The sequence below is a fragment of the Triturus cristatus genome, chromosome 3_2 (assembly GCF_964204655.1).
Source record: "Triturus cristatus chromosome 3_2, aTriCri1.1, whole genome shotgun sequence".
Classification (NCBI taxonomy): domain Eukaryota; kingdom Metazoa; phylum Chordata; class Amphibia; order Caudata; family Salamandridae; genus Triturus; species Triturus cristatus.
The window spans coordinates 1,066,243,830-1,066,258,998 of record NC_140584.1 but is presented as its reverse complement, the minus strand read 5'-3'; the positions used below and the strand labels follow the sequence as shown (position 1 = coordinate 1,066,258,998).

Genomic DNA, 15,169 nt, shown 5'->3' with positions numbered 1-15,169 from the left:
ACGCTCTCTTTGGGGATGGGGGGCGTGCCCAGACATGAAGGCCATAAGGAGGTAAAAGGTACTGGGGAAGCTGGGCCCAAGAGCATGACCTCAGTCTTATCTCCATTGAGTTTTAAGGAGGAAGCTGTCATCCAGCCTTTAACCTCCTCCAGACATTTCATCAGACCTGACGACTTTTGCCTGATGCCCTCCTGCGTCAATGAGACCACTAGCTGGGTATCGTCCGCATATGATATGATCTTGATACCATGCGGTTCGACGATCCCAGCGAGCGGTTTCATGTATATGTTGAACAACGCAGGGCTCAAGGAGGAACCCTGCGGGACCCCACAGCTCAAAGATTTGCTGGCTGACACTGTGTCCCCGTCAAAGATCTGGAATGATCTGTCGGTCAAAAAAGAGTCAAACCACCTCAGTGCATTGCCTGTTACCCCGATGTCAAGGAGACGGTTCAGTAAGATGGTATACCTGACCGTATCAAAGGCAGCACTTAGGTCAAGGAGGATCACTGCCACTGATCCTCCTTGATCCAGTATCCTCCGTGACTCTTCAGTGACCGCCAGCAGCGCAGTCTCAGTTCCATGCCTAGGTCTGAAGCCTGTCTGGGTCATATCTAGTAGTTGATTCTTCTCTAGGAACTGGATCAGCTGGGTGTTTATATGTTTTTCCAGAATCTTACTTGCCCAGGGGAGCAATGAGATGGGGCGGTAATTAGCGTGATCCTCTGGGTCAAGATTTGTTTTTTTTAATAATGCCCGTACCATGGCTCTTTTCCAATCGGCGGGCACAGTACAAGATGAAATCGAGGAATTTAAAAGTTCCAGGATTACGGGAAAAGTGGTTGAGCTTGACCGCAACATAATCTCGGGTGGAGCAGGATCGCGTGGCGAGCCGGATTTGACTTGCCGAGCCAGCCTGCTCAGGGTGTCGAGGTCTAGATGTGGGAGATATTCTAAGGTTGGTTGGCCTGGGAGAGCAGGATTTGTCGAGGGTGCTTCCTCTGCACCTCCAGAATGATAGCCTCCGAGCCCTTGCCTGAGCACTGAACCACGGTGCTCAGACCAATCACGATGCTGCCGTCATGCTGATCACAGCAGCGTTGTGATTGGCTAGGGAAGTCTGGGAACTTGGATGCTTTCTGTTTCCAGCGTCGTGGATAGAAGGACGGAGGAAAGGCAGCCGCCATTCGGGTAAGTTAAATATTCTTTTTTTCCCCCTCTATTTCTTTTTTTAACCCCCACCCTAATTCCCCACTAGTGACCCACAGTAGCCGGCACTGGCTACTCGTGGATGGGCAGGATTTTGTGACCGAACAAGACTGTTTTATTAGGTTACGAGGGTCACCTGCTGTCAATGTAATCACATTCTCGCAGCAGACAAATTAAAACATCAAACTAGGCATGTTAATATCCCGCCAAAAAGATTGTACAATGTATGCCAAGAACTAATGCAGAATTCCTACCTAGAATGTGTCCAGACCAGCAGTAAAGTGTGCAACATTGGCAAAAAATATGTTTGTTTCTTGGCATTTGATTTTGCCGACTTCAGTAGATCATAATAGACGACCAATGTACCCAGGTATGTGTTATTTTCTTCTGCAGCAGCAAGTGCCTAGTCAAAAAGAAACAGATTTAGCAAGACATTGCCCAATTTTTCTCTCTTGCTTTGAAAAACAAACTGGGAAAAATTGACAAACTGCTGCGAGGTTATCCCAAAATAACAAAATATGTCCCACACACCGAATAAAACAGTCAATGCACATAGTAATACTGTTGACTGCAGGCAGACCTAACATGGAAAGAGAGGATGAAGGAGGGACAGGGAGAGCCTGTGATGGATGGAGAGAGAGAAGAGAGGAGAGACAAGGAGAGAAAGTGATGGAGTGAGTGAGAGGATGAAGGAGGGACAGGGAGAGCCTGTGATGGATGGAGAGAGAGAAGAGAGGAGAGACAAGGAGAGAAAGTGATGGAGTGAGAGAGAGGATGAAGGAGGGACAGGGAGAGCCTGTGATGGATGGAGAGAGAGAAGAGAGGAGAGACAAGAACAGAAAGTGATGGAGTGAGAGAGAGGATGAAGGAGGGACAGGGAGAGCCTGTGATGGATGGAGAGAGAGAAGAGAGGAGAGACAAGAACAGAAAGTGATGGAGTGAGAGAGAGGATGAAGGAGGGACAGGGAGAGCCTGTGATGGATGGAGAGAGAGAAGAGAGGAGAGAGAAGAACAGAAAGTGATGGAGTGAGAGAGAGGATGAAGGAGGGACAGGGACAGCCTGTGATGGATGGAGAGAGAGAAGAGAGGAGAGACAAGAACAGAAAGTGATGGAGTGAGAGAGAGGATGAAGGAGGGACAGGGAGAGCCTGTGATGGCTGGAGAGAGAAAAGAGAGGAGAGACAAGGAGAGAAAGTGATGGAGTGAGAGAGAGGATGAAGGAGGGACAGGGAGAGCCTGTGATGGATGGAGAGAGAGAAAAAAGGAGAGACAAGAACAGAAAGTGATGGAGTGAGAGAGAGGATGAAGGAGGGACAGGGAGAGCCTGTGATGGATGGAGAGAGAGAAGAGAGGAGAGACAAGAACAGAAAGTGATGGAGTGAGAGAGAGGATGAAGGAGGGACAGGGAGAGCATGTGATGGATGGAGAGAGAGAAGAGAGGAGAGACAAGAACAGAAAGTGATGGAGTGAGAGAGAGGATGAAGGAGGGACAGGGACAGCCTGTGATGGATGGAGAGAGAGAAGAGAGGAGAGAAAAGAACAGAAAGTGATGGAGTGAGAGAGAGGATGAAGGAGGGACAGGGAGAGCCTGTGATGGCTGGAGAGAGAAAAGAGAGGAGAGACAAGGAGAGAAAGTGATGGAGTGAGAGAGAGGATGAAGGAGGGACAGGGAGAGCCTGTGATGGATGGAGAGAGAGAAGAGAGGAGAGACAAGAACAGAAAGTGATGGAGTGAGGGAGAGGATGAAGGAGGGACAGGGAGAGCCTGTGATGGATGGAGAGAGAGAAGAGAGGAGAGACAAGGAGAAAAAGTGATGGAGTGAGAGAGAGGATGAAGGAGGGACAGGGAGAGCCTGTGATGGATGGAGAGAGAGAAGAGAGGAGAGACAAGAACAGAAAGTGATGGAGTGAGAGAGAGGATGAAGGAGGGACAGGGAGAGCCTGTGATGGCTGGAGAGAGAGAAGAGAGGAGAGACAAGGAGAGAAAGTGATGGAGTGAGAGAGAGGATGAAGGAGGGACAGGGAGAGCCTGTGATGGATGGAGAGAGAGAGAAGAGAGGAGAGACAAGAACAGAAAGTGATGGAGTGAGGGAGAGGATGAAGGAGGGACAGGGAGAGCCTGTGATGGATGGAGAGAGAGAAGAGAGGAGAGACAAGAACAGAAAGTGATGGAGTGAGAGAGAGGATGAAGGAGGGACAGAGAGAGCCTGTGATGGATGGATAGAGAGAACAGAGGAGGGACAATGTAAGACAGAGATGGGTTGAGAGAGGATGTTATGTTAGTAGTCTTTATAGAGGAGAGTCCCTGCGCTAGGCTTCAGAGGCCACAAGAGTTCTGCACTTGATCCCAAGCAATTACAGTTGTCTAAAAAAAACGCGTTTTAAGGTTTTTTTCGGAACATGGTTTCCGAATGTTCTAGTCTCATCTCAGAAGGGCGGGAGTTCCACAGCTAGCTGTCAAGTAGTTGAAGGAGCGACCACCCAGGCGTGCCAGTTTTTTCTTGTGAATCACAGAAAGTGCTGCCTCTGAGAACCTGAGGCATCTAAGGATGAAGGAGAGACAGGGACAGCCTTTGGTGGATTGACAGGAAGTAGGAATGACAGACAGGGAGATCCTGTGTTGGATTGAGAGAGAAAGGAGGAGGTACAGGGAGACCCTGTGATTGCTTGAGAATCAGGTGCTGTAGTGTCTGGTACATTTTGTCACTGACAGAATAGGCCCAAATCGAAAGCACATGGTTTTGACAAAATCATGTGTGATCTACGACAAGCCCTAACAGTGCAAGCTGAGGACACAGAATGGAAGCCTCAGCATTTAATGATGTTTGCCAGCTGCTCACCTTAGTGACGTCCTTCCGGACGGCTCTGAAAGAATGCCCATAGGTGCTGTTAACTTCTTCCAAGCTGCAGAAGATCTCAGTGGCCTTGGCAGAGCTCAGCTGCTCTGTGATTGACTGCAAGTCGTGGATGTGTGCTTCCCACATCTCTTTTTCTCTGTAAATACCAGGTTTCTGTCCCCAAGTCTTCAGCTCAAGAAGAGGGTCGTGCTTTAAAACGACCTGAAAAATTAAAAACGCAGCTCTGAAACTGACTTGTACCATTAGAAGGCATTATGTTTTATTTAAAACACATACTTTTTATACGAAGCCAAGCAGTCACGTTTTATGGGATTTAGGGTTTGAACATTTGATTGAAAACAGGGCTACAGGAAAGGATAGTATGGCGGGTATCAGGCAGAGAGTCTTTGTTGGTCCCTGGCTCAAATCTGTCCCAAGTGATAACGACTAGTTAACCTAAATCTAACAGTGAACAAAAGTAGAGTCGCTACCTTATTACTTCTGGATTTATTGGCTGCATTTAACACTGTCCGCACCACACACTACTGCAAAGACTCCATGATCTCGGAATCTTTAATGCTTCAAAATAGACTGCTTCTTATCTCATAGACGGACAAAGTGTAATCTGCCTACTCCCTTTTACCTATCACCCCTACCAAATGTGAATAAATCATGCAGCCTTACCTAATACAACTATGCAGATGGCACCCAAATCATTTTAAAAATGGATAGCCCCGAAGACCTCTACAATTCAAAACTCAATGACTGCCTTCGTGCAATAAACACATGGATGAAGAATAACCATCTAAAGCTCAATGCCACGAAGACAGAGATTATGACATGAGGATAATGATAAAACCACCAGCCTAAGCCATAAGACCATACGGAACCTGAAACCCCTCTGATAACAGCAAGAGAAGTTAGAAATCTAGGAGAAACCATGGATTCAGACCTATCCTTGATACCAGGTGCTAACAGCATTACAAAAATTGCCTCTTGCACAATTAAAATACTACAGCAGATCTTCCCATATTTTTCATACCACCATAAAATGCAAGCCATCCTCACACTTGTAATCTCCAAGTTTGACTATGCCAACAATATATACCATGACGCACTCACATTCATTATACACACAATACAACGTATCCAAAATACTGCTACAAAGCTTCTTCTCTGCCTTCACCCAAAAACAAACACATGACTACAGTCCTGCAATCGCTCCACTGGCTACCTATAACTCTTAGGACAATGTTCAAGGGACTCTGCATTGTCCCTTAAGCCTCTCAAGGAAAAGGACTGCTATACCTACAAGTTAAATTCAAACAATACAAACCAAACAGAACATTGCACTCCAGGATTGCACCACTTATCATTACATCAACTTACCATCAGAACGCCTTCTCAGTACAAGCACCAATCTCTGGAGTTCAGCACCAGCCGGCACTAGAAGCAACCAGGACTATACACTTCTGAAGACAGTTGAAAACGTGACTATTTCCTAGATAGCTGCTCCACCCACATCCCCGCAACAGAGCCCAGAAAACAGTTGCACCCTCAAGCGCAATTTTCAGCTTACAACCCACAGATTGGAAACAACCCCACCAGTAAACTGCTTTTGTTATGCAGGCTAGTAGAAAAGGACGATCTAGGGTTCGCTGGGGCATTATATATTTATGTACTTCTATATACAGTTATGGCCAGCAATGCACAGTGGTTAGCAAGAAATTCACATAAGGCATATCTCCTATGAGGGTTGTCCAACACCAGCACTGTACAGCTATAAAACAAACCTCACCAAGTGAGCAGGCATGGAATAACTGGAGAGATCTGTCACGCATTACTGGAAAATTTAGAGAACTCTAATGTAGTCCATTCATTGAAGGTCCTAAATATCTATACGATCTGACCACTTCTTTACATCTCACAAAGACACTCAGATATGGGATGATAATAAAAACATCCACCCTATCAGATCTCTTCTCTTCTCTTCTCTCTCCCTCCGACTAAGCCAGCTCAGGACCACAACTATACACAAAATCTCAGACTAAGCAAACTATATCATATGAAATACCATAAAGGGACCTGAAGAGCTGCTCAAAGCTACGAGCATGCAGAAGCCAATAAACAGCGCATCTGTCTCTTACTACTACGTGCTGCATTTCATAACATGACACACAACATGGAAACACTTCCTACAAAGGATCAAAACAAAAACAACATCCTTCCAAACACAAGTCATATGCAGTGTTATTCATGTAGACACGCACTTCAACACCCCACATAAGGGTAGTAAGCAGTATATAAATGCTGCAATATAATACAACTTTGGACTGAAGCCGAAACATCACATATGGATTGAAATTTATGTAAAGTGCTATGAAACCCTTAAGGGGCTGGTCCACAATATGAAAAGCTGTCAAATAATAAATACATTTTAAAAACTGAGGCCTCCTAGATGGATTCAGTTGAGAACTCAATTGTCAATTTACAAGCAAGATGGCTGTTAACATCTGGTATGACCTGTAAAGTCACAGATTCATATCCCGCTAATAAAGCCTTTCATCCTTCACTACTCGATAAACCATCACCCATTGTAATAAATTAAAGCAACATGCAGGATAGAAATGGGAAAAACACTAATAGTAGAAATTATATTTAAAAAAGAGCTCACACCTTTGAGCCGAGACCTTAGCACACCTTTCACTTGACACATATCATTTTAAGGCAACACAGTGTAGGCAGACGCTAAGGGAAGAAAGTTGTATGTATCTTAGTGCAAGAAGAAGCTTGTAGTATCCCTTTATGAGTGAGTCAGCAAGTGATACCTGCAAAGGGTGACCTATAGCAGACCTCCTACAGAGACCGAGACTTCAAAAGGAAAACAAGGATAAAAGAAAGAGAGACGGTTCCAGGGAGACAAGGGTACATGGGACAAATGGTGAAGTAGATTGCTAGGATAGGTTTGCCCTGGACATATCACTACTACAAAAAGACTTGCCTACTTTGACCTATCTAGACAACAAATGAAACCCCCATCCACATATTGTCTAGGTGTTCACATCAGGCACACATAGGAAAACAATGCCATTCTTGGGGCTGAGCTCTTTACTAGTGTCGGGTGATAACATCCATCTCAGACTAAACAACCTCCTTTTTGAGCTAATACTTTCCATTACAAGTCACATATACAATTTACATTTCATCCATGTTACAATAATTTAAATATGGATAGTGTTAGAGAAGTGTGAAATAAACATGGTCAGGGTGTTTATTATAGTTTGCATCGATCCAACTATGCAATATGTGTAGGTGACAGAAAAATGCTAATATCCACACTCAATAAAAATAAACTTGTTTCAAAGACAACTCTTTAAAATGAACCCACTGAAATTCAGCATGGCAACGATTAGCATGGCGGCTATGATAAGAGCTATGCTAACGTTAAAGGTTACATCAAAAATGTAGCGGGATTTTTTAAGAAAAAGAAACCAGTGATATAATGATCTGAAATTAAGGGAGTCTAAGGAGATTTTTCCATAAAAGTAGTATATGAAAAGCAAATACACTTTAGCACCTAAAGGCAGTTAGAGAGGTGATGTATATTGGTACTCATTTATCTGTTTCAATGAGATGGCTTCAAATCTAAAAGTAGGCTGAGCTAAAAATGTAAAGAAACGTTTTTTTTATATGTTAGCACCAGTCTGAAATGTTCATAGGATGATATACAGTGAATTGACATAGATGCACAATATCACATTCATTCTTAAATATATGTAAGATGCGGGGGATCCTGACAAAGTTGTCTCTTGTAGGTCATAGAGGTCCACACTCAGCAGTGAATTCCATGTATTATTCATATAATATTTAATAAAAGAATAGAAGAGAGAACATTAATACCATTATTTGAGAATAGTCTCTGACATCTGAACTCAAAGAACATAGCAGAGAACAGTGATAATGTAATTTGAGTGCAAAGGAAGTTTGTTAGACCAGATAGTCTTGAGGTTGCGTTTCCTAAACGTTTTTGATATTTCTTCATGGGTTTTGAGGATTCTCTTTTTCTGGCCTTAGGACTCGGAGCACTTTCCCACTGTATTTCAGTGTGAAACTTTGCGCGCTCTTCCTGCACATGTTAGGAAGTGGTGCTTACCTGATGTTTTTAAACATGTTTCAAGCCTGCCATTGCAGGCCTGTGTGTGCAGATTTGCACTTATGCTCAGGTTGGCATTTCTAAATCATTTACCAATGCTGAGGGTGCCTTTCACTAACAATAGAGCAGCCCTAGGGTGAGCCTTGGAGGGTGGAACAAGTGATAGGTAAAAGGCAGGGAAGGTGGTTCCCTGCCCCATGTGTGTTTTCACTACTTATGATGTCTGCTCTCCCTATAGGTTAGCATGGGGGAATGGCTGAGATTACTTTAAGCGGCAGTTGTGGCTTAAAATGGAATAGTCTCATGTTGTTTACTATCATTGGATTCACAATGACAAATCCTCCCTTGTGGCCACTTCTAGAACGGGCATTTCTTTGAGCTAAACTCTTTTGCATGCCTTTTAGTTTGACTCCAGTCCACACTGGGGGCTGGGGGAGCACATCTGTGCATTCCCCAGCGACAGCCATAAATATTGGGCATGCAACTGGAATGACAGACATCTACCATTTGAGGCCCTGGCTGGATAGACTGGAGGAAGAGGCTTTGACACTGGCTCCTGGGAAGCCAGTTCATGGCCCCACTAAAGATTACAATCTGCATTCCAAGGCCTCATGGCAGACAGGACTGAAATTTAGGCAAAATGTGTAGTTCACAGGGAACCTTCTGAACTACTCCCTACTTCAAAGGCATACTACAGTATAATTACTGGTGCCATATTTCAACATAGCAGAGATACACTTGTGTGGTGTGGGACCAGACATCCTGGACTGCGTGGTGCACACTGCCTGAGGAATCTGTTGAGCACCAGGAGGAGACAGCCATTGGAAGGGACTCTGCACCCTGCCAAAATAGTGGCTGACTTGGGCTGACTACCTGCTGCTATGTGGTGCCCTGAAAGGGGCTCTCCAAGGACTTGTTGGCTTGTACCCTGTTCTTTGTGGAGGTCTCAGGAAGATCAAAGACTTTCTGTAAGGGACCTACACGTCTACGTGTTTCACCTGGTGAGCAGTGCCCTCACAAGCGCCTACTTCATCTGCTGGATCCTGACTGCAGCATGGTGTGAGCGTGTGTAATGAAGGAGACACTGTTGTGGTTTGGCACCCTATGATGACCTGCGACTACCACCATTTTAATTGACTTTCATGTGTTATTTTACCCTAGCCTTAATGTAGGACGGTCCTGCATATGCCTGATTCTCTTCTTTCTTGTAATCTTGCTGTCTTTCAGTGGGAGTTGTCACAGAGTAGAACAGTCTTGCCAAGAACAGAAGGTGTGGGATGTGCATTTGAAGGCGTGAGAGGGAGAGAGAGGTGTGGAATGTACTTTTTGGTCTCGAAGTGCAGTGTTGTGGGCAGTGATGCACACATGTGCTCGGTGTTGTACATTGAGAGATAAAGTATGTGATGCTATAAGCAGTTGTGCAGAAATGTGCATTGTGTTGTACATTTATGAGAATTATGAGTTCTTACTATTGGTTTTGACATGGCCTCATGTCATCTTGTTTTCTGGCTTTGCCTTGCTGCAGTTTTTCTGTGTGCACAGTAGTGCTTGCAAGTTGTTTGGGTTATGAGAATTATACGTGCTTAGTATTGGCTTTGACATGGTCTCATGTCATCCTTTTTTCCCTGGCTTTGCCTTGCAGCAGTTTTTTCTGCGTGCACAGCAGTGCTTGCAAGTTGTTTTGCTTATTCACATTCAAGGTCTTTCTGTTTTTCTGAGCGATTACTTTTGTTTAATGTACTCTGGAAGGCCTTGTGGGAGCTTCGTCAAGATATAGGTTGGAAGATGTGAGAATGTACAACTCTGTCTTGGAGTCAAAATACGGGAGCTTGGCCAGCCCCCGTCTTTGCTTTGACGCAGACTGGTACAGCCAGCTCGGTTTTTTCTAATGAGAAGGGGGCGAGGTTTTCCAGAAGATTCGCCTCACGTTGAGTAATGGTGTTAAAGCTGGGAGCCTTCGGGGGCCAGGTGGAAGTTCACCACAGAATAGATGTATTGCTGTGGAGGTGACAGAACTTGAGTCGTGATTGAACTCCTTTCTGGGCTGTTAAAGGGCTTCCCCAGCTTGAGTTGGCAAGGATGATGCAAATTCAATTGGTGAGATGTTCCTAACCATGTTGTATATATGTTCTACTCTTTGCTACTTGTATATACTGCATTTTATTTCAATTGTTCATTTAATTGCTCACTTGATATTTGGGAGTCTGCATTTACTGATATATTTGGCCTACTGTTCTAAACATTGCATTGATAAACTTGTGTGTGTTATTTTAAATGCACATGAATTTGTTTTCTTGCCTCGCCTAAAGGGAGTGCTGCGTCTTGTCCTCATCTTTATGGAGTGCTGCTCAAAGTGAAACCTATCCTACATGCACCTGATTTGTTTTCTTGCCTCGCCTAAAGGGAGTGCTGCATCCTTTCCTCATCTTTAGGGAGTGCTGCTCAAAGTGTATTATTTATAGGTGCAGTGGTATATTTGCCTCCAGAGTGGGAGTGCAGGGTTTGGGTGTGTCCTTTTAGTGAAAAGCACATTCATTACCGCGCGGAACTAAGTATTGTGTCTGGAGATCGAATTGCCTTGTACAGAGCCTCTAAACCATGCCCACATCTAAGGAGTGTGGCCCCTGTATTGTGGGGCCTCAGCACGCACAATCCTCTCATTGGTGGCCAGCGGATTCACCGGTTGCGGGACTCAGTATGCCTGCTTCGTCATCCATGCTGCATCTCATGTGCAACACACCAACTGCATGCTCATTGCGTGCGATGTCAGATTCACAGGTTGCAGCCATCGGAGGGAGAGCGCATCCGTAGTAGTGACTCATTCTACCTTGTACGGTACGACTGTGTTTGTGGGACTGGATTGTCTGGTGCGACTCATTCCAGGGAGATACGGCAAACCCGACTGTGGGCTGATTGTGACAGGATTGTGTGACTGATATCATCGCACAACAGACATTGGGCCTCATATCCAGGGAGATACGGTGTCAGAAATGGGGTATCTAGTTGGCAGGGGTTTGCACCTTGTCCAAGTAGGGACCTTCACTCTAGTCAGGGTAAGGAAGTCATACAGCTAAGATAACTCCTGCTCACCCCCTTAGTAGCTAGAGCAATCAGGCATGAGCAGTTACGCTTATCTCAGAGGCAATGTGAAAAACATTTCTACGCACACACACAGTAACACAGTGAAAACTCTACAAACAGAGTGCATTCCTGTTTAGAAAATTATATTATCTGGCTGAAACAAGACCATAATGACAAAAATCCAACATACACAAGTCAAAATATCACTTTTAAAAGATTAAGCAAGTTTCGTCTGTAGAAATCAATGGATGCATTTGTTTTAGCACAAAGTACCATAGAAGAGTCAAAAATCAAAGACGGTGGAAAGCACAGGCGAGGTAAGGTGCCAGAAAAGCAAAGCGATGTGTTGGTTCCTTACTACACAGGGGAGGTGATGTCTCGGTTCTTTATTACACAGGGGAGGAGATCCGTCGGTTCCTTACTCACAGGAGAGATGATGTGTCAGTTCCTTACTGCTACGCAGGGGAGGTGATGCGTCAGTTCCATTACAGACAGGGGAGGAGAGGCGTCAGTTTCTTACTGGCTGGGGAGGTGATGTGTCAGTTTCTGGGCACGCAGCCTCGGTTCCTTACGGAGTCGGCGTCAAGGAACAATGAGTCAAAAATCCACACGCAATGCGTTTATGCGGTAGCAGTGATGCAGGCGCTGCATTGATTTTGCAGCTGCAAGGCAGGTGCTGTGCCGATTCTCTAGCTAAAAGCAGATGCTGCGTTGGAGTGGGAGCCACAGATATCAGTGACACAGTGATTGTCTCTCACGCAGCTGCAACAGCAAGTTTCTGTCCAAGCGGCAACTATGCGACGATCTCTGGCAGCGATGCATTTAGAAAACAGGCGCTGGGAGTCAATGTATGGATTATCCCTATTCGCTCACCAGGTTAAACTTCCAAGGGCCCAGGAACTGGGCTTTGCACCACTTGGCAAGTCAGGACTCTCAGCCAAAGAGCCCAGGCACTGTTAGGTGAAGTATTTGATGGCCCTGAGACTTCTTAACAGGAGGCAAGCCCGCACAAGCCCTTGGAGAACCTTGGAAGCAGGATATAGAAAGCAAAGTCCAGTCTTTTCACTCCCAGGACAGAAATAGCCAGCAGCAGGCCAGAACAACACATCATACACAAAGAAGGAGCATAAGGAGGTTATTAATCAGGTCGCCCCCCACTCAGTAACTTATAAATCCAAAAAGACCTGTTTAGTTATGAATAGTTATCTTTTTGGAGAACAGGAGCAGTTTAGAACATTAACCTTTGCTAACGGGACGGACTCAATGCCATTCACCTCCCAGTCCAATTTTCAAAATTTGTCTATACACCACATTTCATCTTGTAAATATCAAGAGGAAAAATGAAAAAATTAGTGAGAGGTCAGAAAGTACCTCACGGAGGCATCACCAAGGGAACTGCTGGTTGGTACTCACCAGTTTGCCCACGTTATCATCATCGGTGACTTTCATGACCATACAGAAAGAAAAATGTGTCCAATTTTCTATGAGGTGAAAAAAAGCAAAGAAAGAAAAAACAGTGATGTGTGTACAGATGCACTGTAAGTGCTTGTGTCATTCAGTACCCTCTGGCCCCCATTGTGAAGAAAGAGAGATTCACTTCTCTGAATTAAAATGAGGCATAGCTCACTTGCGAAAACGTATATTTTATTCAGTGCCGTGAGTATCCTCAAATTAAAAGAATGGCATGTATTTGGCCATTTCAAAGATGAAAAGTCAACATGTTTCGTTGCCAATTCATTTACGGCAACTTAATCAGGGCTGGGGGACCAGTCTTCACCTCACTGGTACATCACACCAAACCAAGTGGTTGCTGTCATCTCTCGTACCAGCAACACACCATTATGAGGATCCCGCACCTTTTGGTCGCGCATCCCACTGATGACACAGCAAATCAACAGGCAGAGTGGCAGGCCCTCTTGCAGCCTCCAGCTCTTCTTCTTGGCTGAATGTCCTCAGTGCAGACATGTTCTGATTTTGGGGTGTCAGAGGCTCAATATGTATACTCATGTCTGCCTTTGAAGTAGGCATACTTCAAAGGAAAGTCTTTGCAGGGCATATGTGTAGGAAGGTGGATATCTGACTATGGTTACCCCCAACTTTTTGCCTAGTGTCTAGCTGGTTTTTCGACTTAGTTGGCCTGAGATCCTGCCATTCAGGGTCTCAGGCTGTCTGCTCTCTCTTTAAAATGGACTCCATGTACCCTAGGTACATTCTCAATTGGTAAGGATCACCTTATTGGACCCTGTACAGTGTACCCTAGGTACCCAGGGCATAGGTGTACCCTAGGCCTCCCAGGGGCTGCAGCATGTATTATGCCACCCCTGGTCTGGCCTTCCAATCAGACACAACTGGCTGATCACTCAGCTGGGGCAAGGTCATGTAATCACCCCTTGCTTAGATATAGTATGCCTATATCTACCCTTATAGATAGACACATGTGTACCTATCAGTCACTCCTATGGCAGGCCTTAACAATCCTGGAGGCAGAGTGCTTGGTAACATGTGAGATGGTGCTCTAGCATGAGCTGAGCCTGTCTGCAGCTTTCGGAATCATGTCCTTATAGCTGTTCTATGATATAGCCTACCATATACTCTTAAAGTGCCTTATAATCTTAAACGGTTATGGTAACTATGGTTTGGCTTTATCAAAACATGTCGTGTAAGGTGTCTAACACTTTGGAATAATACCCCCATACCATTTCTGGTGATGAGGATATTATTCCTCCCTTCTAGAGGGAGAGACATGTTAAAATCCTACTTTGCTGTTTAACTCTAACCAAAGCCTCAGCATCACAAAATGGATGCTGCTGCCACAGACACAAATCTGACCTCCTGCTGCTGGGAGTGATCCCGGCAAGGGAGGCTTGGACAATAGGTTTCCTGCTTGGGGAGGTGCTAGCACCTCCCCAGACAGACTTTCGTGTATTGGGGCAGGGAGGGCTGAAAGGAATGAGACATGCCTGGGGCACACAAGGTGTCCCATGCATAGTCCAGTTCAAACCGGTGCTGGGGCACACCAGCCCCAGTCCTGGTGTGAAACTGGACAAAGGGAAGGGGGTGTAACCACCCCCCTCCCAGGTCCCACCCATAAGGCGTGACCTAGCAGGTAACCCAGCCCCCCAGATTAGTATAAGAGTGGGAGTTGGGCCTCAAGACTTTAGATTATCCTGAACCTGCAACTTGAACAGAAACTCTGGACCTTCGACATTTGATGAAAGAAGAAGACTGAAGAATCTCCCTTGTGGCCAAGGAGTGGCTACCCTGTGCAAACAGGCACCATCAAGAGACTACCCTTTGCTTTGCTAAAGTTCTACGAGGGACCGACTGCAGAGCCCGACCAGAGCCTTGACTTCCAGACTTCTCCGACCCTGATCCACATCCACAGCAGAGCTGAGATCCGTGGAGGCGACGAGAGACGTGGGACCGGCTACCTGGGAAAAGTGGCTAGTATCTTTAAGCGCAGCTTCTGAGGCACCCTCGAAGTTGTGCACCGGGGATTGAGAAGCCCCACCCCCAAGCACCATCTGCACCGAAGACCAGCCCCCCACACTCCACGAGTCCTGCGTGGGGCCCTTCTGCATTTTCCTGCTTGCCGCGTCTGTCCGGTTGTTTGCCCGCTGGCTAGTGGCCTTTGTGACGACGCATCCCGTAATCTTCAGCGCTGGTTTGGCTCCTCCAGACTGGCTCCTGCTTCTTTGAAAAAGAGAAGCACCCCAGACCTTCCTGGTCTGCACCAGAAGCAAGTCCTCCGTTCTTCGTGGGTTCCGCTTGCCAAGGCTTGGTGAGTCCTAGTCCAACTTCGACGCCGCCGACAGCAAGAGCCTTCGTGGGACAGCTCGCCTCCTGGTCCTGGTCGTCCTCGACGTTCCCTGGTCCTCGTGGCCGCAGCGA

At 45.8% G+C, this 15,169-nt stretch overlaps 1 protein-coding gene across 1 annotated transcript in view; it reads right to left on the bottom strand.

Moving 5' to 3' along the window:
• The window catches only part of LOC146859134 (uncharacterized), a 2,052,335-nt gene that overhangs the window by 2,002,402 nt on the left and 34,764 nt on the right, over positions 1–15,169 (bottom strand). The window contains exons 6-7 of the mRNA XM_085649806.1: positions 4,048–4,266; positions 1,463–1,611 (exon numbers count right to left, since the gene is read on the bottom strand). Of these exons, the coding sequence (XP_085505932.1) occupies positions 1,463–1,611; positions 4,048–4,266 (368 nt within the window). The remainder of the gene's footprint in view (positions 1–1,462; positions 1,612–4,047; positions 4,267–15,169) is intronic.